The 25,364-nt window shown below is 38.0% G+C and overlaps 1 protein-coding gene across 2 annotated transcripts in view; it reads left to right on the top strand.

The window, feature by feature from the left end:
- Positions 1-25,364, top strand: part of PIK3R3 (phosphoinositide-3-kinase regulatory subunit 3) — an 82,363-nt gene that overhangs the window by 48,702 nt on the left and 8,297 nt on the right. The window contains exons 4-9 of one of the 2 annotated variants that reach the window (XM_054572160.1): positions 3,038-3,218; positions 3,670-3,795; positions 8,582-8,724; positions 11,559-11,735; positions 20,157-20,231; positions 20,638-20,808. In XM_054572160.1, the coding sequence (XP_054428135.1) occupies positions 3,038-3,218; positions 3,670-3,795; positions 8,582-8,724; positions 11,559-11,735; positions 20,157-20,231; positions 20,638-20,808 (873 nt within the window). The remainder of the gene's footprint in view (positions 1-3,037; positions 3,219-3,669; positions 3,796-8,581; positions 8,725-11,558; positions 11,736-20,156; positions 20,232-20,637; positions 20,809-25,364) is intronic. The other variant, XM_054572161.1, reaches the window with a different exon arrangement.

The following is a 25,364-nucleotide window of genomic DNA, read 5'->3' as shown; positions in this document are numbered from 1 at the left end:
TATTTGCACTTAAATGTGAAGACTGCCTTTCTCCTGTTCCAGAGGGAGGCTGACTGTTCATGACCTACCTCTTTCTGTGGAGGGGATCCCATCTCTATCTAATCTATTCAAGGACATTTGCCTTGGGAGTTATGTTGTCTTTTTATGGATCAATGTTTTTGTCTTTTCACGAAGTCATTCTATTAGCATATAAATATGCTCTACTCTCTCATTTAAGAATAATAAATTAAAAAAATTCCCTTGACCCTGTTTCTCTTTCCAGGTATTTCCCTATTTTCCTGCTCTTAATTTACAGCAGTATTCTTCAAGATAGTGAAACCATTTTGTCAAGGTCACTTAGTGATCTCTATTTTGTCAAGCCCCAAGTCATTTACCCAGTTGAACATTTTCTCTTTGTTGAAATGCTTTTAAAAAATTGTTTTTAAAAACTCTTAGTTCTCCTTTTACTTCATTAATTGTTCTCTCTCGAGTTCCTTTGCTGGTTCTTCCTCATTTCGCCTGACCAGTAAACACTGGTGAACCCGAGGGCCTAGACCTTGAACCTCTTTTCTTGGTTAGCTGTGCTTATTTTCAGGTAACATCTATAGGGTGATGACTGTTTTTATACCTCTGGCCCAAACCTTCTTCTGAACTTTAGATTCTTCCAGTAGGTTGTGGAATCAGTCATCTGCTCTCAGATGTTCACTAGGCATCTCACGCCTAACCTGTCTGAAAGCAAGATGTTTTTTCCTCTTTAAATGTGGTTTAAAAAAAAAAATATGGCCTTCTTAATTTTCAATAAATGACAGTTCCATTCTTCTAATTGCTTAAGATAAAAACCTTGAAATCATTTTGTCTCTTTTTCTCATACCCTTATTAATACAAGCCATTTGCACATTCTTTCAGCTCTCTTCAAAATACAGGATCTGGCAGAAATAGTACCTGCTTGAGTGTGGTTGGTAGGTTATGGGTGTAATAATTTATAGTTTTATTTTGAACATGTCACCTAAAATGTCATATGGTGTGGTTGGGTGTAATATTGTTATGTTACAGAATTACATGCTTACGATTTTGTAATAAAAAAGGGGTTTTACTTGTGCTGGACCCTGTATATTCAGAATCCCACCATTTTTCAATGTCTCCATTGCTATTACCCTTGTTCAAGACATCATCTTCTCTTATTTAGATTATTTTAATAGTCTTCCAATTGATCTTTTTACTTCTACTTCTGCCCACTTTGCATGGTCTGTTCTCAATCCAGCAGCTAGAGTGAGCCTTTTAAAACATGAGATAGATGATATCATTCTGCTCAAAACTGTATTGTCTCCTCCCATTTTATTCAGTAAGAGCCAGAATCCTTTCAGTGGCCTATATGCTGTTAAATGATCTAAGCTCCTTTTACATCTCTAACTTCATCTTCTACTACTCTCCTTATTTCTTATTCACCCTGAGCATCACTGGCCTCCTTGCTGTTTTTCCGAGTCTGTCAAGCTTGCTTCTAGCACAGGGGCTTTGCACTGTTGTTTCCTTCTGCCTGGAAAACTTTCCCCCCAGATATCTGCTGTGCTAGTTCTCTCACTTAGTTTAGGACTTTGAACAGAGTGGTTTTCCTTGTGCAACATATATAAAATAGAAATTCCTTCATTCCCAGAACAATCTCTTACTTTTACCCTAAGATTTTTTTTCCATAGGACCTATTACCATTTGATAGTTTATTTTTATGTTCTATCTTGATGAGATATTCTTTTATCCTCTTTGTAAGCTTAAAGATGGAGATATGTTTCTCATGCAAGTTTCATGCAAGCATGGACTATAGATGGCTTGTTTATGACTTTATTCACCTAGGGTCATATAGTTCATGGCACATAGTAGGTGTTCAATATTTGTTTTTGAATGAATGAGTGCATTTTACCTTTGCTTTAGCAGCAAGACCAGCTTGCGTTTATTGTGAGTAGATGTGTGGGTGTAGTCACCTATAGGAACTGCATATGAATGTGCGGTCCTTCTAATGTACATTTTATAGGAATGATTTTTCCTCTATCTAAATACTGACCTTCAAAGCATTATTTAATTTAAACCAATCCATAAATTCTAACCTATTGTGTTTGAACTTTCACAGATCCCAATACCTCATTTATCATGTATAATAGCATGGCATAAATATAGAGGTATATTTCCCCCTCATTAAGTCTGCATGCTGCTATAAGAAGAGTTGAGTGGGAACTGTGCTGTATTTTGCAAAGGTGTAGTGATTCAACCTGATTTTATTTTAGATTATACCTTAAAGGACTTAACAAAACATTGCCATTTTAAGCTTTGGTTACAAATTATGTTTTAAGGCACCATTGGATAGGACTCAGTAAACAAAAGTGGTGAAAACTATTCAAGAGTCAAATTATACTCATATAATGTAAATGACTCTTCCAAAGCTATACTTCGTAAAACAACTGAATGAATCATTTACATGCTATGTGGCCTAAATAGTAATTTCCAAGAATTATAAGCAAATATAAAAGACAAAATAAGGTAAGGTCTAGATAAATTACTCAGTCATAAATCATTCAAGCCACTTAATTTTGTTTGGTCATTGACAGTAAAACCTTGAGTATCATTGGTGATTTTGTGACAAATGTTTGTCATCCCCCTTCATATAGAGATGGCTTCTGTTTCCCTCCACAGATATACAACCATGTAGCTCTGGGTCATAAAGAGATTGTTTCTGTTCTTCTTTAAAATATATTGATAGAATTTAAGTTAGATAATTTATTCAGAAAATAAACTAAAGATACATTACAGTATTTTTCTTAAGTGATTATTTTGACCTTCAGTATGTTGACCTTTTGTAAGCAAAATATTTACAGACAAAAAAGTTGTAAAAATAACATGATACTGTATGTATTTTACACACATAATTTTATATACCTTTTCACCTGTTCTAGCCTCAACATAATAAAACTTGTTTATTATGTGACATCAAGCTTCTATATCTTCATGTGAAATTAGTACTTCAGTAGAATGTTGGGGAAAAAATCTACAGTTGTTGTCTTGTTGTTTACAGGAAGGGAGGCAATAATAAGTTAATAAAGATCTATCATCGAGATGGTAAATATGGCTTTTCTGATCCTCTGACATTTAATTCAGTGGTGGAGCTCATTAACCACTATCATCATGAATCACTTGCTCAGTACAATCCCAAACTTGATGTGAAACTGATGTACCCAGTGTCCAAATACCAACAGGTATGATTACAAAACAGATATTGATAGCTATTTAGTAAGTTATTATTTAAGAGCATCATTTGATTCTAATTCATCTGGCTTATAAGTTAAAAAAAAAATCTTAAAATTTTCTACTGAAGATTTATGAATTTTAGGACTTATTTTGTGGCAACTATTAATAGTTTGTTGCATGTGTATATTAGCTTTATATAAAAATACTTTTCTTCATGTTTTCTATTTATACTTTATTAATTTTTAAAGTATTAACTATTTTGTTGTGATATAAAGTCTGATCTTAGTGTAAACAAAATAATTCAGTGCTTTTGCATACTTGATATTAATATAGTGGCGTAAACTTACTGTAGAAATTACTGTAGTAATTTAAAAGTAAATAGATAAAAAATGTAAAAAAAATGTGAAAATTCATGTTAGAATTGTTAAAATCCTTTATTTCTTTTGTTTACTTGCATAGGATCAGTTGGTAAAAGAAGATAACATTGATGCAGTAGGTAAAAAACTGCAGGAGTACCACTCTCAGTATCAGGAGAAGAGTAAAGAGTATGACAGGCTATATGAAGAATACACCAGAACATCCCAGGTTAGTATAGTTTTGTTATTTAGGTCAATAAGTATGCAAATGTTACAGTTATATCAGATTTTCTTTAATTTGCCTGACATTCTTTAGTTGTCTTAATATCTTACATAGTCTTTTTGAGACGTTAATGATATAAATTTCTCTCATTCCTAAATCAGTTTTTTATTTTATATCAGTATTAACTAGGATAAGGTTTTACTGCAAGTGACAAAAAATAACAAAATAATAAAGGCTTCAGCTAGAAATTTATTTTTCTTTTACGTATTGGCAGGCTTAGGGTTCTTCTGTCTAGATGCTTTTCTCTCTGTGGTTTTGGCTTACTCCAGTATCAGCCATGACAACTACATTCTAGCAAACAGGAAGGAAGAATAGGAAAGAGAAAGGAGTGTTTCCTATTTTTAAGGCTACTTGCTAGAAACGCACACTGCTTCCACTTTCCTCCTACTGGCTAGACATAGCTGCAGATCATAGCTGGCTGCAGTGGAGGTGAAGGAAGTCTTCTATAACCATTCAAAGAAAGAGGGAGTCTTGTGTTTACTGATTTTGAGTGATTTCTAAGATATATTAAGTAAAAAAAAAAAAAGCAAGCTCTAGAAAAATATATATAGTACACTTTCGTTTATGGTTAAAAAAGAAAGGGAGTAGAGGGTGATATATGTGTACATGTTAATAAAAATGTGCTCAGAATGTTTCTGGTCAGAAACTGATATATCATCTGGGTAAGATCATTAAGGCAGTAAGAATCCAAAAGTAGAAAACTTAACCTTTACTATATATCCTTTTATATTTGATTTATTCTTTCTGTGAGCATGTTTTACCTTCTTAAAATATATAAAACTAACTGAATTAGAATTCAGGAGATTGATTTTTCTAACCCTGCTTATGTTAAAAATTGCTTATGTCCCTTGAGAGAATCTATGTTTAAAGTTCCCATCTGTGAGAAGGAGATAATGGCAACCTCAACTATATTTGAGTGAGTGTGTGTGGGAGACAGACAGACAGACAGACAGACAGACAGACAGAGAATCTGGTTAAAAAGTTCAATATAACCATCTAAAACCATTTGTTGAATACCTAGTCTATGCATACTAATTCCCTAGTTGTAAGACTCCCATTCAGTCATACTTAAGCGGTTCTGAATGATGGTTGTTCTGTAGTTTAGTTGTAATTTTGATGTAGTTGTGGGGGGAGGCCAGCACCCTATTAACCTGTGCTGCCATCTTGATGGGAAGTCTGGACCTCATTTCTTAAACTCTCTTCTTGCTGTACTTCAGCCACATTAGCCCCCTTGCTGTTCCTTGAATATATTAGATATGTGTTCTAACTTTGTGTGTTTGCACTGGCCATTTCCCTGCCTGAAAAACATTCCCTTACCTCCCAGATAGATAGGCACCTGCCCATACCCCTCAGTTCCTTCAAGTCTTTGCTTGAATGTTGTCATCAAAATAAGGCCTACCTGACAACTTTATTTCAAAATGCAACTCATATTCCAATCTTACTTTCCCACTATCCTTTTCTTTTTTCCCGTAATACTTGTTACCTACTAACAAACTGTAGTTTACTTATTTACCATGTCTGTTATTTATTGTCTGTGTACCCCCATAAACTGTAAGTTCCTAGAGGGCAGAAATCTTTATCTAAACTTGTTCACGTATGTATCCTAAACACTTCAAATGGTGCCTGGCATTGAGTTAGTGTTCAATTATTTGTTGAGTCAATTTATGGAAGATAATGAACTAGAAGCATTCCACCCTTGGCAAGGGCATGGAGTCAGATTCATGGTATGAAGTGGAACCTAGGGAAGGGCTAACCCTCCTGTGAGTAGAGGGTAGAAAAAATGGCCAATGTTGCATGCAGCTTTGGCTTGGTATTGAGCTCCATTTCTGCTCTCTTGGCTGGAGAAAGCAGAGAAAGCTCCACATGCTGAGAACATGCTTAGCATTATTGGGGATTTGACAGCAGATTATGAGTTCTGAGCAGCTGAAATGAGACTGGGTTCTGAACTTGGAATCCCTGGTTAGAGAGCTGGGTGTGGGGGGTAGACGGAGGCAATCAAAAAGCCACAAGTGTGTCAAAGATAGAAAAGGGCTAAATTTCTCTATGAGAAATTCAGAGAGGGACTGAGCACAGAAGTCATTCATGGTAAAGCTTTGAGAGGTGGAGGAGGAGAGGGAGGGATCCAGTGATTAGTAGTACAGGAGATATGCTGAGACAGTAAGTGTTAAAGAGCGATTAAAGAATTGACCTCTTCTGTTTGTAAGTGTCATAGACCTCCTTGTGTTATAGTGTTTATTAGTGTCATATACGTCCTCTGGATTTCTGTGAAATCTTAGGTAAAATCTAGATTGCTTTGGTGTAAGTGAATTCTTCCCAGAAAATGGGAAAGAGATGGTGTATCCCAAGTCAGAGTGGGCATGTGGGGATATTTGACATCTGGATTACATATAATTAAGAGGAAAAGTGATAGGACTTAACAATGGATTGGGATAAGAGACGGGAGTTTGGCAGTGAGATCACTGGTGGCCTTGGAAGGGCAGTCTCTGTGGAATGGTGAGTACAGAAGCCAAAATAAGGTGAGTTGGAGTGTGAATGAGAGATGAGGAAAGAGCTATATAAATAACATTTTTAAGAAGTCTAGCTATGACTGGGAGAGAATTTAGGGTTTGGGATCTTTTTTTCAGAGTGGTGTAACTAGAACTTGTCTGTATGTTGATGAGAAGGAACCATTAGACTGGGCGAGCTGATGATGTAAGAGGGGCTGGCTGATGTGATGGACGAAGTACCTGAGAAAGGAAGAGGAGATGAGAGCCAGAGAACAAGTAAATAAAAGCAAGAGGAAGAAAAGGGGGTAGATGTGGGTAGGTTTATAGTTTTGGTGGTAGGTATAACGGCATTGTTTGTGGGGGAGCTGCTGCTTTGGCAGTAATACCAAATACCTTTCTGTTTTGCTGCCCTATCTACAATACATATTCCAGTGTTAGTAGAGTCTAAACTATTGGTGTTTTCTTTGAAGATACAGGGCCAGAACTTTGTGGGTAATTTCTAACTTTGCAAGGGAGTCAAAACCCTCCACTGTAATTTCAGAGTTGTAGAATGTGTAGCTAAATATGTAGATATGGGCATTCCAGTAAGTTTACAGTACTTTTTGAGAAATGTGTGATATAACCTGAACTATATGGAACATAATGAATGTTTGAACTTCCCTCATCAGCCAATCCCTTTATGTTCCAACCCTAGTGAGCAATTGCTTATCCCTGAACATCCCCTATTATTTCATGTCCATGCTGTGCCATGCCAACTATGTGCAATGTTGAATTTTCCCCCTAGGCCAGTTCTTTTAAGACCTAACTCAAATATTGCCTTCTCTATGAAGCCTCTGTAAAGCAATAAATAACTAATTCACCCCACTTAATTTCCTCTACCCTCATGTGAAACAAAACCTATTAAAGTTTAGAAATCTATTTCACCTGGGTATTCCAAATCCTGCTCTTCATCATTATCACCACATGGTACTTTCTGTATCGTGGATTTTCAGCAATCATTTGTTGAAATTAATCAATGCTGGATGGTTGAGGAACTATATCATAAGCACCAAAACTTAAAAGATTGTGAACATTCAGGATAGTCATGCTAAAGTCAACAGATGCCCTCAGAGCTCACTGAAATGTATGGGACTGCCTACCCTAGTGCGAAAGGCTTATAGCCTATTGTCCTTTTGTTCAATGGAGTTTTTAGTTTTTCATCTTACTCTGCATCTGATTTTAGCAGCTAATTCTTCCCTCTTTCATTTTCTGCTTCTAATTAGATTAATCTGCTGATGAATCTGAAAAACTACATGCTTTAGAAATGAAAGTAAGAATAAATAGACGTTGTAGGGCTCTAGACTTTATAGCGCTCTTCTGGGAATAAGGCTTTGCACGTTGGTGCTCCTCTGCTCTATCCACTTACTCCTTCAGCATCTTCTCGGGGTCAGCACTGCAATTGGTGCAAAGGCAGAACTTCATCCTAGTCTTCAAGTTGTTCAGGGTTAATCCCTCTTAGCAGAGTAGAAGGCTTTCTGTATTCTCAGCTATACTTCAGGTAATAGTTCTTTTATTTTAGGGTTTGGTGATGCATTTTGCTTTTAAGTAATAAGAATAGGAGATAAGTAAAGGGTCTTGTTTTTAGTCCAGTGATTTTTCAGCAAGTGTACCATGGAAATTTTTACTTATTTCTTTATTTTTTAATCCTCACCCAAGGATATGTTTATAGGTTTTAGAGAGAGAGAGAGGATATGTTTGTTGATTTTACTGATGTTAAAGAGAGAGAGAGAGAGGGAGAAACATTGATTGGTTGCCTCCTGTACACTCCCCGACTGGAGAATGAATATGCAACCTAGGTAAGTGCTCTGGCAGGCAGTCTAACTTGCAACCTTTTGGTGCACAGGACAATGTTCAACCAACTGAGCCACATGGCCAGGGCACAAGAATTTTTAAAACATGCAACACCTGACTATTTAGTCAGAAGCATTGACCTCTTTTCCCTTAGGTTGTCAAATAAAAAATGACAACAGCCAACACAACAATAGTCATCCAGTGTAAATGAATCAAAATTATACTTACTTTTTGTCAAATCAGCAAAAAATACATTTTTTGGTGTGCCACAGATTTTTAGTAGTTTATGTGTGCCATGAGATGAAAAAGGTAAAAAATCACTGTTTTAGACTTCTGAGTTGTCTTACATGGAATTATAACAAAGTTAAAAAAAAAGAAAAAAATGAAGTGCATGTCTTTCTTTTTCTTTCCTATAGGAAATACAGATGAAGCGGACTGCAATTGAAGCCTTTAATGAAACAATTAAAATATTTGAAGAGCAGTGTCACACACAGGAACAATATCGCAAAGAATACATTGAGCGATTTCGTAGAGAAGGGAATGAAAAGGAAATTGAACGGTAAATCTAGCTGAAATACCTCCAAGAACATCAGTGAGAGAAGATGTCTTTTCTTCCCCAATATTCTCTGTCATGTTTGCTTTTACCCCTCACACTTCACAGTCCTTCCATATGGAAATATTTGCTGTTCCCACCTGTGGCACCAAACTGAACCTACCCTCTTCTGTGTTCTTTCCCTGTTCTTTTAAATGTTAACTCCTGCTCACCCTTTAGGACTCAGCTTAGACATGACTTTTTCTAGAAAATCTTCCCTGACTACCTAGACTGATATGGGGGCTTTTTGTCCTTACCCCTACAGTATCTGGTCCTGATCCCTACTGTAACGTTAACTGAATGTCCCATTCACTTAACTGTAAGCTTGTTGAAAGTAAGGATGTTGGCCTATTTTCCCTGTTAGTTGTAGCACCTGTTATGGTGCTGGAGTGTATATAGTGGTGCTCATTGAATATTTGTTTTACTGGAAATCAATAGCAGCAGTCTGAGAGTAAACTGGAGGTGGAACAAGACCGTGGGCAGGGAATGGCAACCTGACTATCACAGCTGATGGCAGTCTTGTGATCATCAAGTTAAAAGATGGTGGGGGCCTGAATCAGAGCAGGAAAGGAGGTGGAGTTAATGGAAATACTGAGGACTTGAGGCTTGAGCAGAAATGGTAGGTGTGGGGTAAATCAAAGGTGATTCCTAGTGACTAAGGGATATGAGTCACTAAGGGATGGTCTTATCCACCAAAATAGAGAGTTTATGAGGAGAGTTTGGGGTTGGAACCAATGAGTTTTGAGGTTCCTGTGAGAAACCAGATGGAGTTGTCTGAAAGGCTGTTGGATTTGGAATTTGGTACAGAAAAGATTTGGGAGGCTTAAGTGTGTAGGTGATAGTAGACGCTAAAAATGGGATTACATGGGGAGAATGAGCAGCATGAGAAGTATTTGATCCGGCAACTAAAAAGATACTGTAAAAGCAAATTTAGTGGGATATTGGAGGACTGAGCCATATGACAGTGGGTTGAAGAGTGAAGAAGTGGATACCAAATAAAAATGAATCCTATGCAAGGGAAAAGCAAATTTATTTCTCATGTTAGCACCAAAGTGTTAGTGAACTTCTGTGTGCAAACGAATAGGGCTTAGTACTGTGAGGCAGTATAGCTTAATGGTTGAAATCATGGGCTTGAATTCTGTGTTGAATATTTACTAGCTGTGTGACCTTGGTTGACTGACTTAACTCTTTGAGCCTGTTTTCTGCTCCATACGCTGTGGATAATACCGTCTGGAAATACTGTGAGAATTAAAGTGATACATGCATATTCATGATATAGAAAGGCATACTTGTGTCTGTGTGTGAGTGTATCTCGGCATATGCTATCAATAAATGACAATTATTAATAATGAAGAAATGGAAAAGAACTTGTTTAGTTGCAAAGGGAGGTAAAGTAACATAATGACATTTTAATAGTAATATAAAACCACATATTGAATGACAAATGAGTAGTGTGGGCAATTGTTACCTTAAGGGTTCAGAGCACAGCAAAACTTTGTGTGCTAGAAAGCTTATAGCCATTATGTACTGAGTACTTACCAAGATGTATCAGACATTGTTTAGTCCCTTACATGTACTACCACAGCACAATTAATTTACACAGTAACCCAGTGAAGTAGGTGCTATTTAAGTACTCATTTTAAACAGAAGAGGAAATGAAGGCACAGAATATTTAAATAACTTTCCCATAGCCACACAGTAAGTAGCAGGCTAGAGATTCAAACTTAGGTAGGCTGACTTAGGTAGACTGCAAAGCCATTGCTCTTCACTGCTATATTGTGTTATTTTTTTGGTATCATACATATAGTTTTACTTGTTCAGTCATGACTTGATGCAAAACAAGATCATCAGGATTCTCTCTTACATTCTTGTCTTTTGGTCCACTTTCTTCTATGTTGGCTTCATCCTCAGACAGGCTTCCCTATGAGGTGGCAGTATAGCAGCCAGGAGTCTTAGAATCACATACATATTCACAATTTAGCAACCCCTGTGGAAAGATCTCTATTTGCTATAGTTCTAGCAAAAGTCCTGGAAATGACTCTGATTAGTCAGTTTGGGTATTACTGCTATTCCTGAAGCAGCAGTCACTGTAGCCTGAGGGTATGGATAGGATGGAATGGAATACTTTTTATTTCCTTTTCATTGTATTTATTGGGGTGACATCGGTTAACAAAATTATGCAGGTTTCAGGTGCACAATTCCACAACACATCATCTATACATTGTACTGTGTGTTCACCACCCCAAGTCAAGTCTCCATCCATCACCATTTATCCCCACTACACCCCTCCTCCACCTCCCTCCAGCAATCACCATGCTGTTCATCTAATATCTGATGTCCAAGTCCACTGCCAACATAGTAAGTCTACAATGCAAAAGGATAATTACCCCCAAGGACTCTAAGAATGAAGGCCACCAACAGTAATGCACATGCCTGTGAGTGTGCACCAACAGGTGCTATAGCTGCCTTTTCATTCCTATAGTACATTCTTGACCTCCACTGAATGCTTACATCATGTACATCTGTTTATGTATTGAGTGTTCATCACCCCCAGTTAAAATGGAATACTTTATTGTCCAGCCTGGGTTGTGTGGTTCTTCGCCTGTGAAAATGAGATGGGGCAGGGAACCCATTAGGCACCATCAAGGTGCTATTACCAGAAGAGTGGGAATGGATATAGGCCAGGTAAAAACAGCGGATATTGACTGCACTTAAAATATTAGGGTTGTGGTGGTGTTCACACTGTAGAATGCCCCTGTCTGGTTTCTATTTTAGCCTTAACATGTCAAATATTTTCACAGAATTATGATGAATTATGACAAATTGAAATCACGGCTGGGTGAGATTCATGATAGCAAAATGCGTCTAGAGCAGGATTTGAAGAAACAAGCTTTGGACAACCGGGAAATAGATAAAAAAATGAACAGTATCAAACCTGACCTGATCCAGCTGCGCAAGATCCGTGATCAACACCTCGTGTAAGTAGTGTGGGCCCATATGGGAGGTAACAACCAGCATCAGATTACTACTGGCACTAAAGACATTAGAGGCAGAAGAACAGATTTGTAATTGAGAACTAGACGGTGAAATTGTAAGAATGTAGGAAAGCATTCCTGTTAGTAGTGGGAGTACCAGAGTTTACTTAAAGTCAATGTATGGAAGCAAAGTAGGACCCTAATCCATACAAATGCCTTGGAAATCTCAGAGGGTGGCTATAGCATGAGTAAAATAATGTAGCTTAAAAAATACAGAGTAATGTTTGCCTAAAACACAAAAACTAGAATCTTTTGTAATAGAGTAGAACCACAGAATAGAAATTATTCTTCAAGGGCACAGGCAAGGACATTAGTAGTGCAGGCCTATAGATAATTATACTGAACAATCTTCTAAGCAGTTTTTATTTTTAAGAAATGAAATTCTATAAGCAGAAGTGTGTCGATAGCAGACATGAAAGATAATTTTATCTGAGGAGTGGAATCCAACTTTTTAGTATTATGGAGAACTATATGATTTAGCTAGATATAGGGTTATTATCCAAATATAGATTGAAAAATATACCATATTTTGCCATGTATAATGTGCACTTTTTTGCCTAAATTTTTTGAGGGAAAAATAAGGGTCTGCATTATATATGGGTAGTACTAATTCCGTATCTATATAAATGTTTTTAATTCTTTTATTTATGCTTATGCATTAAAAGTGTAACTCTAGAAAACAATCACAATATCCATATGCAAAATAATACCCTGGAATACGATACTCAGTTTTGTTTCTAAATATAGATAAAAATTGAATTAAAAAATTAAATGCAGGGCTTTTTTCCTGAAAGTTTGGGCCAAAAACACATTATACACGGCAAAATACAGTATTACCAGAAAAAATTGTGTGGATTATGTTTTTAGGATAATGGCTGCTTCAAAGGGAAAAATCCAAGAGAAAGCAAAATATATTAGGTTTAGTTCTAGGAAAAGAATAGACTGTTATGAAATATGTTTATGGGTTTCATGCATGTAAAACAATTCAGTTCAAACTCCTGGCAGGAGAAGATGGAGTAAAGACCTCTGACTGTGTTTTCCATAGATGTCAGACTTTCTTTGTGTGAAAAATGGAGAGGGAATAAAACACGTGCTTAGAAGTTGGAACAGTGACTGTTGAGTTTCAGTAGAGGATAATATAAGGTGATTGTTTTAGGGTCAAGCAATTACAACTACACTATGCCAGGTAGTTTTTAGACATTCCTCTAGAGATCATTTCAGTTTGCTAATGTGGTGCCAAAAAAAGTCAAACAAGTACATATAGCATACGGAAGAGCTTTGGAAACAAGGCAAGGAAATGCCCCTTGTCTAAAATCAGGTTGTGTTTGCTCTTGGAATACTTAACATGGTTCTGGTCACATAATGAAGCTAAGGAAATGTCCAATAAGTCTTTACCATGAACCAATGGATTGAATAGAAGCACTTCTTTGTCCTCGAAAGCAATGATATTTAGAAATACACCATCCCAAAGAACATGAATAAGCATGGCAAACCAGAACTTAAAGGTTTCTTTAATGAGTTAAATAAGCTAAATATAAAAGAGACTTTTGATAACATCATGGATGATAAGCCATGACTTGCTAGTAAAGACAGTTAGGAGGTTTAGGGAGACACAGACAAGTTCTACCTCTTTTGGAAGAGTTCTTCAGGGAGGATAGTCCAGTGTTTCCAACAAAGACTAGTAGGCTTGGTGGACTGGATCTGTTCCAGTAGTGAAATTGTCTAGACAGCCCTGAAGGAGACTGACTGTAAACTGTGTGCTGCACACTGCGTATGATCTCTCTTTGGTCCTGTTTTGAAGTTGGAATAGGTTGGAATTTTGCAGTACCTAATTAGAGATGGTGGTTAGTTCATCAAGCCCTCTTTGGGTGTGGATATTTCCCTGACTTTCCACTGCATAGCCTACAAGGATTTTATGAGATTCTCTGCTGGTATCCCAGTGTACTGTTTCTAGAGTATTCTTGAGTGCTTAAATATAGAACTTCATTTCTTAAATATAAAATTCTTTAAAATTTTCTTTAAAAAAAAAGAGGAATTTGGTTGTTTATGTGCAGTTCTTTTTTATCAGGAGCTAGTTTTTATGATCACCATTTACTTTTCTTCATATTCATAAACCTAAATTAATAAATTTAAAATAAAGAGTAACTTACCATAACAATACAGGTACATTAGTGATGAGTTTTGAGTAATATGTACTGGAGGAGTTTGCAGCTAAAGGAGTTCTGTGAAGGATGATGTGTTCTGTTATTTATTTATTTTTTTTAAACAATTTTATTGAGCCTTGACTGGTGTGGCTCAGTTGGTTGGATGTCGTCCTGCAAAGAGAAGCATCACCAGTTCCATTCCCAGTCAGGGCACATGCTTGGGTTGCGGGTTTGGTTGGGGACCTGTCCAAGAGGTAACCAATTGATGTTTCTTTCTCACATCGATGTTTCTATCCCTCTCTTTCTCCCCCCAAAATAAATAAATACAATCTGTTAAAAATTTTATAGAGATACAGTTTACATCCCATACAATTTACCCATTTTGAAGTGTATAAAGCAATATTTTTATTATAGTCACAGATATGTGCAACCATCACCACAGTCAATTTTATAACATTTTCATTAATCTGAAAAGAAACCATTTACCCTTAACCTATCATCCCTCCATCCTCCATCCCCCTATTCCTTTCAGCCCTAAACAACCACTAATCTATTTTATGTCTCTGTTGCCTATTCTGAAGATTTTATGTAAATGAAATCATGTAATATGTAATCTTTTGGGAGTAGCTTCTTTCACTCAGCATACTGTTTTTAAGGTTCATCCATGTGTAGCAGGTATCAATACTTCATTTATTTTTATGGCCAAATCATATTCCATTGTATGGATATTCCACAGTTTATTTAACTATTCATCAATTGATGGACATTTGGGTTGTTTCTAACTTTGGGCTGTTATGAATAAAGCTGCTTTGACCATTTGTGTACAGGTTTTGTATGGACATATGTTTTCAGTTCTCCTGAGCATATGCGGAGGAGTGGGACAGCTGGGTCACATTGTAATTCTGTGTTTAATTGAGTCACTGCCAGGCTTTTCTGAAGTTGCTGCACTGGTTTACATTTCCACCAGTGATGGTCTGATTCTTTTTTAAAGTCATGAATCACTCCTTAATTTAGCTCCTAACTTAAAATTTTTTAAACTGATTTTTCATTTGAAAATGTCATATATTATTTCATTATCATGTAGGGAGTGTGAAGTTCTATTTATAAAATTTGATGTAAGACAAGTTGTATTCCTCTTTTTTTTAAATTTTTAAAGTATATTTTATTGGTTATTCTATTACAGTTGTCCCAATTTTCTCCTTTGACCCCCTCCACCTGATACCCCATCTCCCTCCAGCAATCCCCCCTTAGTTCATTTCCATGGGTCATACATTTGAGCTCTTTGGCTACTCCTTTTCTTGTACTGTTCTTTTTTTTTTTTTCCTTCCTCCCCTTAAAGATTTTATTTATTTATTTTTAGAGAGACGGGAAGGGAGAGAGAAAGAGGTAGAGAAACATCAATGTGTGGTTGCCTCTTGTGTGCCCCCTACGGGGGACCTTGCCCGCAACCTTGGCATGTGCCCTGACTGGTAATTGAACTGGGAACCCTTTGCTTCCTAGGTCAGCGCTCAATCCACTGAGCCACACCAGCCGGGGCTGCTGTACTGTTCTTAACATCCCCCTGTCTATTCGGTACCTACCAATTTGTACTTTTTAATCCCTGCACCTTTTCCCCCATTCTCCCCTACTGGTGACCCTCCACATGATCTCCATTATCTATGATTCTGTTTCTGTTCTGCTTGTTTGCCTAGTTTGTTTTTTAGATTCAGCTGTTGATAGTTGTGAATTTATTGCCATTTTCACATTCATAGTTTTGATCTTTTTCTTAAATAAGTCCATTTAATATTTCAAAGAATAATGGCTTGGTGGTGATGAACTACTTTAGCTTTTTACCTTGTCTAGGAAGCACTTTATCTGCCCTTTGATTCTAAACAATAGCTTTGTTGGATAGAGTAATCTAGGCTGTAAGTCCTTGCTTTCCATTGCTTTAAATACTTCTTGCCAGTCCCTTCTAGGCTGCAAAGTTTCTCTTGACAAATCTCCTGACAGTCTTATGGGACTGGCATAGAGTCCTTTGTAGGTAACTCTGTGTTTTTCTCTCACTGCTTATAAGATTCTCTCTCTTGTCTTTAACTGTGGTATATTAATTATGATGTGTCTTGGTATGGTCCTCTTGTGTCCCTCTTGTTTGGGACTCTCTGTGCTTCCTGGACTTGTATGTCTATTTCCTTCACCGTATTAGGGAAGTGTTCTTTCATTATTTTTTCAAATAAGTTTTCAACTTCTTGTTCTTCTTCTTCTCCTTCTGGCACCCCTATGATTTGGATGTTGGTACATTTAAAGATGTCCCAGAGGTTCCTAAGCCTGCCATTGTTTTTGTGAATTCTTTTTTCTTCCTGTTGTTCTGACTGACTGTATTTTTCTTCCTTGTGTTCCAAATCATTGATTCATTGATTTGATTCTTGGCTTCATCCACTCCACTGTTGATTCCCTGTAAAGGTCCCTGCCCCCCACCCAAAGGATTCTTTATTTATTTTTTATTATTTTTTTAAAATTTATTTTTATTGTTCAAGTACATTTGTCTCCATTTACCTGCCACCACTTTCCCCTGTCACCCGCCCCGTAAAGCTTTCTTTATTTCACTTAGTGTAATCTTCATTTCTGCCTGGGTCTTTTTTTATGCTGTTGAAGTTCCCAGTGAGTTTCTTGGGTATCCTAATAACCAGTTTTTTGACCTCTGCATCTAATAGATTGCTTATCTCCATTTTGTTTAGTTCCTTTTTTTTGAGTTTTGTTCTGTTCTTTCATTTGGGCCATATTTCTTTGTCTACTCATTTTGGCAGCCTCCCTATGTTTGTTTCAATGCAGTAGGTAGAGCTGCTTTGACTCCCTGTCTTAGTAATGTGGCCTATTGTACAAAAGTTCATCTGTAAGTTGGATGGAACAGAGTCTTAGGTAGTCACCAGGGCAGGGCAACCCATGTGAACCAAGTTGATGGAGTCTCGGGTATGGTGTTGCCTCTCTGTGGCTCTCTGGGCGTGGCTGACTCAGAAAAGGGACAGTGGTCACTGCCTGGCCTCTGGAGTTTTGTCTGGGAGGATGCTGTTCCGGGCACTTGCCCAGATGCCAGACACTTCCATTTCTCTCCATATGCCACTGGTGCCCTTCAAGCTGCCACCACAGTCCTGGAGCCCAGAGGGAGTGAGTCTGCGTAAGTGTTAAGTCTGTTGCAGGCCCTTTAAGAGGAGACATCTGAGAATCCCTCAGTTTCTATGCTGCCCCACCCCGCACTGGTTTTTTACAGCCAGAAGTTATGGGGACTTATCTTCCTGGCACTGGAACCCTGGGCTGGATGATTTGGTGTGGGGGGTATGCCTCATGATTTTTATGCCCATTCCGCATCTCTGCCGCTCCTACCTGTCTAGATCAATTTGACTTGTTAAGTCCTTGATTGTCAGACTTCCATGCAGCTTGAGATTGTGACAACTCTGGGTGATAGTTGCTTTGTAGTTTAGTTGTAATTTTTGCTGTTGATGTGTGAGGAAGTGAGCTGTGTTTACCTACACCTCCATCTTGACCAGAAGTTGGGAAAGGATCTCTTTTTCTTTAAATTAAAATTAATTTATTCCAAGTTCCTACCTGCCTTGTTACATGAAAAGTATTTTATCTCAGGTATGATTAGTACTCTTCTCACCTCCTATACATATACACACACTTGGGTCATCAAAGAGTATTATCAGAAGTACTGCGAAGAAACTAGTGGAGCAAAAGTCCCTTGTTCCCCATCACTGCTGTCACTGGGTGTTTCCTCTGTCCCTCATCACTGGGTTCTGCCACCTGGTTAAATGCTGCTGTTCCAGAAAATTCAGAGGTGCTCTTCACAGTGATCTCCTTATTGGCACTAACAGACTCTGCATCTTAAAACCTTCTAGTCCGTGAGCTGGGGGGCCTTATGTATGGGGCACCCTGTTCTGTTCACCCCATCTCATAAAGTAGCCAGGCTCTAAGGGAAGCATAAATTCTTCTTCAAGACTTTCCCTCTTTCAGGGACTGCCTAGTTTAATCCCCTCTCTTGGACTAAAACGTAAGTTCTTTTTCTCTTAAACGTTGGTAGTTGGGTTGTAAGACTAATTAGACTTTTAGAAAGGATTTCATATACACATTTTTTCCCTACTTGCTAGGTTGGGGACTAGGTATGGGTATGTTAAGACCAGCTATTTTTTTCTGTTGTTTTTCTTTTTCTTTTTAATCTATTTTTTTTTTTAAAGATTTTCACTTACTCACTTTTAGAGAGGGGAAGGGAGGAAAGAGAGGGAGAGAAACATCAATGTGTGGCTGCCCCCTACTGGGGACCTGGCCTGCCACCCAGGCGTACACCCTAGTCTGGGAATTGAACCTGCGACCCTCCAATTTGCAGACCGGCACTCAGTCCACTGAGCCACACCAGCCAGGGCTCTCTTGTTTTTCTTAACTTCAGTATAAGCTATGGGAGTAGTATTTTTCCTGTATTTTTTTTTTTTTAAAGAAGGAAATACTCAGGCATAAATAGAGGCTGGACAAAACCACACAATTAGTAACGGAATGAGAACTGGATGTTAGGTCTTTTGATTCTTAGACTTCAGGCTTTTCCTCTAGAATATATCATCTTTATGAGTGATCTAGGCATTTCTCAATAACGAGATAAATATGAATCAACATACTAAAGTTACTTGACCTTTTGCAAAATTATTTTTAAAAGTTAGTCAGTTCCTGACATTGTTAATAGATGTTGAAGGACTCAGAACTACGTATTAGTATTTGAAATGGTCTCGGTAGATTAGAAAAGTCATGTGTGTGCGAAGGCAGGACACCATTGTAGATGAAAGGTGGGCAGAAACACTCTTGTCTTTCTCGTGTATTTTCCTTGGTGTCCTAATATTCCTTGTGGTAGAAAGAGGGGCTCAGTTTAAAGAGGATGGTGGTTAAAGAAAATGAGAACTCAAGAGAAGGTGTAGTGTGGTTTGTTCATTTCAAGCCTTTTACTCAGTGTACTTGTCTCTTTATGAAAGGAAAGATAAATTTTTTAATGATAGAAAAGTTTGGATAAGGGTGTTTAGAGGAGGTTATCTGGGTATTTTGAATAGAAGTGATGGTTTGTTACTAAATAAATTTTATCAAGATCATGTTAGTTGTTTTGTAGTTTCACTAAGCATGTAAAATGAAATCCAGGTTAACCAAAGGATATGTCTTATTGAGAAAGGCAATGAAATCTGTTTAAACGACTTTAAAATTTAGGTGTGATGCCAAGTTACCTAGTGTATTTGGGGTCAGAGAGAGATACACGATGACTTTGGAGTTGACCTTTAATATTTATTAAAAACAGTCCACCAGCAAATATTTATTGACTATTTATTGAATATCTGCTGTTTGCTGGCCCTCTTTTCAGCATTGGGATTAGTCATGAGTAGGACAGACCCCTTCCTTTATAGCAGCTTACATTTTAGAGGAGGAGGCAAACATTAACAAGTGAAATATAAAACAATTCCAGGCAAGTGCTACAAAGATGATAAAGTAAGGTTGAAGTACAGAGAGTGACTAGAGGATTGCTTTTGTTGAGATGGTGAGGGTACCCATTCTTGAGGAGGTGACGTTTATGTGAGACCTAAATGATCAGGAGCCTTGTTGGAGGATGGCAATGAAAGAGTTTTTATATTCCATTCAAGTTTTAGACTATCACCCATCTCAATGATTTATATCATTTTACATCAAAAATGTTGCTGCATTTTAAAATACTGGTGCCTGGTGATGAAGTAAATTTGTATTAATTACTCAGATTGCCATCCTGAATTTCTTATGGCTTGCTTAGCTGCAAAAATAGACCTGAAATTCTATTTTAGAATTTTAAGCTCAGTGTAGTAGACCACTCAGGAATTGAATCCTCTGGCTTAGTGGAGATTGCAAATGCATGACACCTTACTGACCTGATGATTTCAGCAACTCATGCCCCTCTTGGTTTGAGTGTAAGTGTGTGTGTGCACGCACTTATGGTAAAACCTAGACAAGGGAAATGAAAAGTGAGAGAAGTGCCTCATTTCAAGTACCCCTTTGTGTTTCTGCCTTTTGCAGAAAGTTGAAGGGAAAGTAATGGAGAAACTAGTTTAGGGAAATCTCTGGCCACTATCAGTTGGACTGGGGAAAATAAGAGGTTCCTGGACTCTGGAAGTTTGGTTGGCTCAGACATGTATACTTTGTTCAGGTAGAGTTTGCACAGATACTGACACTGATGTCTTCCCTCTGGCAGATGGCTCAATCATAAAGGAGTGAGACAGAAGCGCCTGAATGCCTGGCTGGGGATCAAAAATGAGGATGCTGATGAGTAAGTTCCCTCGGTACCTTTCTGTGAGAGGGCTTTGTTCCAGGATAAGACATGGGCCTTCTTTATACATGTTAAATGATGGTTCTCATTGTCATTTGAGGATATTGAATCAAGAACTTTGCACCTCTTTTGAATTGAATTACCTAAAGAGTACCTTATAGGTACTTGAGTTCAGAGACCTGCCAAACCACAGACATTCATGTGTCAGCTTGTTGGATGAGCACGTGTGAATTCTGTGCTTTCTGTACTACAGCAAGTAATGATATTGTTTAAAAGCATCCAGCTGATTACAATTTCATTTTGTCATTATTTGGTTAAAGATTTAGGAAAGAGTTTTATTTGTGAATTTGATTTTAGATATAAGTAACCTGATTGTTAGAGTAACATTTTAACATTTAATTTTTAGGACCTATTTTATCAATGAGGAAGATGAAAACCTGCCCCATTATGATGAGAAAACCTGGTTTGTTGAGGATATCAATCGAGTACAAGCAGAGGACTTGCTTTATGGGAAACCTGATGGTGCATTCTTAATTCGTGAGAGTAGCAAGAAAGGATGTTATGCTTGCTCTGTGGTGTAAGTCTTCTCTGGGGGTATGACCTTTTGAAGATTTCTGCTTTGATTAAGAGAAAATCAGTCCCTCATAAAATTCAGATCAGATTAGCTCAGGTATAGTAATGAGGGCCGGTGGCTTATACTATTAATATTTTATAGAGAAAGCAGTTGCTTTAGAAGAGATAATATCTGAAATCATTTTGGGGATTTTAATGTAAATGGTAAATAGATTAGGCCTAGCAATGTTGCTATTGAATTTTGGATATTTATGAAAAGTAATGTGAGATCTTCCTTTGAAAAAATGACTTTAATTCTTTAGTAGTCTCCTGCATGCCTAACTTGGTCTTCATTGTCAGATTTAGGAAGGATTGGTTAAATACAGCTGTTTTTACTTCAGAACAAAAACTTTAAATTTTGTACTTAAATAGTATTCTGTTGAGGTAGTGATAGAAATTGTTAAGTGTTTTCCATAAGATGATCTTATGACCGTGTTTGGAACAGCCTGATTTCCGTTTAATGGAAAGTGAAATTCTGGGGGCAACTAACCATGCATTGGTCATATTTTGCCTAAGTATTATGTATATTCTTTAGAAAGGCAAATTTTTTCATTGACAAAGACCACACTTAAGGTGGAGGTATATAGTGTCATGATTATGAGAGCAAGCTTTGGTGCCAGATGTACTAGATTCAAATCCTGACTCTGCTGCTTACCAGACATGTGAATTATGGTAAGTTATTTAACTTTTCTTTGCCCAGTTTCCTTATCTGTAAAATACGGATAATAATATCTCTTTAAAGGTTTTTGAGTTAATTAAATGAGTTAAAACATGTAATGTAATGTACTTTGATCAGTGCTGGCACATGGTAAGTACTCGTTACTTACTATATTATTATGGTCACGATACTACTGATGGACAAGACAGAAGGCAAGCCAAAATGACAAAAACATTTTCTTTCAAAAAGGGCAAGGTGGTGAGGATAGACAAAAGACACTCATATTAATGGAGCATTTGTTCAGTGCTGTACATGAGCATCTTGTCTTCAGTGGTCTACCTCTTACTGAGTCAGAGTTTGAATCCACGTTTACCTGGTTTCAAAGTCCACATTTTCCTATTGCATCACACTTAATTTCACAAATATCCAAGATAAATAGAATCGCTGTGAAATAGATATCACCAGTAGTCTGTGCACATGAAGAACTATTAATTCTGGTGGAGAAAGAGGAGATTGGGAGGTTTTGTGGAAGAGGTAGCATTTGAGCTGGACTTTGAAAGGATGAATAATGGGATACCTATAGACAGGAAATGGTGGAGGAGTTGTAAAGTACGTTGAATTACTGTTATCCAAAGACAGAGCTTGAAAAACATTACGTTTCTCTGAAACATAGACTGCTCAAGTTATCTGAGTGGAATGGCAGAAGAGGATGGTTCTTGTAGGATTTGAGATGTTTTAAGAACAATAAAAAGGTAGACTTCCAGCCAAGATGGAGGCACAGGTAGATACATTTTGCCTCTTCACATAACAAAAAGGACAGGAACAAATTAAAAAACAAAAAATAACCAGAACTGCCAGAAAATCAAACTGTATGGAAGTCCAACAGCCAAGGAGTTAAAGAAGAAACATTCATCTAGGCTGATAGGAGGGGCAGAGGCAGGCAAACAGGACAGAGAGGATGCACTGCAAGGCGGTAGCTGGAGGACCAGGGTTAAGGTGGCGGCTGGCAGACGGGGTGGCTCATTTGCATGCGGATAGAACAGGAGGAACAGCTAGGGAGTGAGACAGACTGGGCAACTCAGGGTTCCATTGTGGGAAAAGAGAGCCTCAAAATCTATGGCTGTAAAAATCTGTGGTGGATGTGGCAGCGGGTGAAACTCCCAATCTCACAGAAGAGTTTGTTGGAGAGACCCACTGGATCCTAGAACATATACAAACCCATCCACCTGGGATCAGCACCAGAATCAGACCCAGTTTGCTTGTGGGTAACGGGGGAAGTGACCGAAAGCTGGCCAAGAGCCGAGTAAGTGGTATTGTTCCCCCTCGGACCTCTTCCCCACATACAGCATCACAGTGCAGTGAGGTGGGTTGCCCCCTTCCTGGTGGTGAATACACAAGGCTCCGCCTCTTCCGATGTAATAGGTGTGTTGAGACAAAGGAATATGGTCCAAATGAAAGAACAGATCAAAGCTCCAAAAGTAGAAGTAAGTGATGAAGAGATAGCCAACCTATCAGATGCATAGTTCAAAACACTGGTAATCTGGATGTCACTGAAATGGTTGAGTATGGTCGCAAAATGGAGGAAAAAGTGAAAGCTATACAAAGTGAAATAAAGAAAAATATACAGGGAACCAACAGTAAAGGGAAGGAAACCGGGACCTAATTCAACAGTTGGGAGCAGAAGGAAGAGATGAACATTCAACCAGAACAGAATGAAGAAACTAGAATTCAAAAAAATGAAGAGAGCTGCTTAGGAACCGCCAGGACAACTTTAAACATTCCAACATCTGAATCATAGGGGTGCCAGGAGAATAGGAAGAGCAAGAAATTGAAAACTTATTTGAAAAAATAATGAAGGAAAATTTCCCCAATCTGGCCAAGGAAATAGACTTCCAGGAAGCTCAGAGAGTCCCAGAGAAGTTGGACCCAAGGAAGCACACACCAAGGACATCATAATTACATTACCTAAGATTAAAGATAAGGAATCTTAAAAGCAGCAAGAGAAAAGGAGACAGTTACCTACAGAAGAGTTCCCATAAGACTGTCAGCTGATCTCTCAGAAGAAACCTTGCAGGCAAGAAGGGGCTGGCAAGAAGTATTCAAAGTCATGAAAGACAAGGACCTACATCCAAGATTACTCTATCCAGCAAAGCTATCATTTAGAATGGAAGGACAGATAAAGTGCTTCCCAGATAAGATAAAGTTAAAGGAGTTCATCACCAGGCCCCCATTATATGAAATGTTAAAGGGACTCATCTAAGAAAAAGAAAATAAAAATAAAAAACTATGAACAGTAAAATGAAAACAAACTCACGACTATCAACAAATGAACCTAAAAAAAAATAAAAACACACTAAGCAAACAACTAGAAGAGAAACAGAATCACAGAAATGGGGATCACATGGGAGGTTATCAGAGGGGAGGAGGATAATGGGGGGAAAGGTACAGGGAATAAGAAGCAAAAATAGTAGGTACAAAATGGAGGAGGTTAAGAATAGTATAGGAAATGGAGAAGCCAAAGAACTTACATGTATGACCCATGGACATAAACTTAAGGGGTAGGGGAATGCTGGTGGTAGGTGGGGTGCAGGGTGGAGGGGAATAAATGGGAGGAAAAAAATGAGACAATTATAATAGCATAATCAATAATGTGTGTATGTGTGTGTGTAACATAAAACAATATATATTGTTTTATATATATAACAATACTGTGTGTATGTGTATATAGATATATATAAAACAATGATATATAAAATAAAAAGAAGGAAGGTAATAATCCCAGTGAACCGATACCTCATGCTCACCCCATATCATTGGGTGGCAGCCACAAATAAATCCAGGAAAACCAAAGAGCAGCTTGAATATCTTAGGGATTCCTTTTCTCCTTTCTCTAGCCACAGACTTGACCAGACTCAAGTCCACAGCAGTGTGGATTTCCCCTTGCCTGTTAAATTCAGCTGCATTCATATATCATATTGGAGTTCACATTGAAGATTTTCTAAGAAAATAAGTTAAAAAAGATGACTGTAAACATTTATATTAAAAAAGATCTTAAATTAATAACCTAACCTACCTTAAGAAACTAAAAAAAAAAGAAGAAGAAGAGCAAACTAAGCCCACACAAGCAGGAGGAAAGGAATAATAAAGGTTAAAATGGAAGTAAAGACTTCTAGACAAGATGGAGGGGTAGGTAGACATGCTGCACTTCATTGCAAAACCATAAAATTACAACAAGATCTCAAAAACAAGTAGCTCCCAGAAGTGCCAGAAAATTGAGCTGTATGGAAGTTTGACAGTCAGGGATTTAAAGAAGCCACATACATATATCCAGACAGGTACAAGGGGTAGAGTCATGGAGATAGGATGGAGATAAGGTGTGGCGTGGAGAGGCCGCTGCGGTGGCAGCGGCAGAACGAATGGTTGGTCCCGTATTCACATGTGGTGGGTATAAATCAGGAGGGATACCTTGGGAGCGAGTGACCCCAGCCCCAGGCCAGACTACAGAGCCCAGGGTTCCAGCACTGGGAAGATCAACTTCCGTTCCTTCTGGCTGTAAAAACCAGTGGAGTTTGAAGCAGCAGAAGAAATTGCCAGGTTTTTGCCACTTAAAGGGCCTACACAGGCTGTGAATGTATGCAAACCTCATGGCAGCAGCTGGAAGGGCACCAGTTGCATACAGAAGGTGAGTGAGGTGACTGGAAGTGGGGTGAGTGCTGGGCAGGCCTCAAGGAGCCAGGCAGTGGCATTGTGCCCTTCCCAAGCCCTCCCCCCACAACAGAGCCACAAAAGGTTGAAGCAGGTTGTGCTGCTCTGACAGTTACCTGAAGCTCTGCTCTACACAATTTACAGGTGCCTTTTCTATA

Source organism: Pteronotus mesoamericanus, unplaced genomic scaffold, assembly GCF_021234165.1.
Source record: "Pteronotus mesoamericanus isolate MK-2021 breed Mesoamerican mustached bat unplaced genomic scaffold, CSHL_Meso_final contig_221, whole genome shotgun sequence".
Lineage (NCBI taxonomy): Eukaryota > Metazoa > Chordata > Mammalia > Chiroptera > Mormoopidae > Pteronotus > Pteronotus mesoamericanus.
This window is presented reverse-complemented; position numbering and strand designations above follow the sequence as displayed.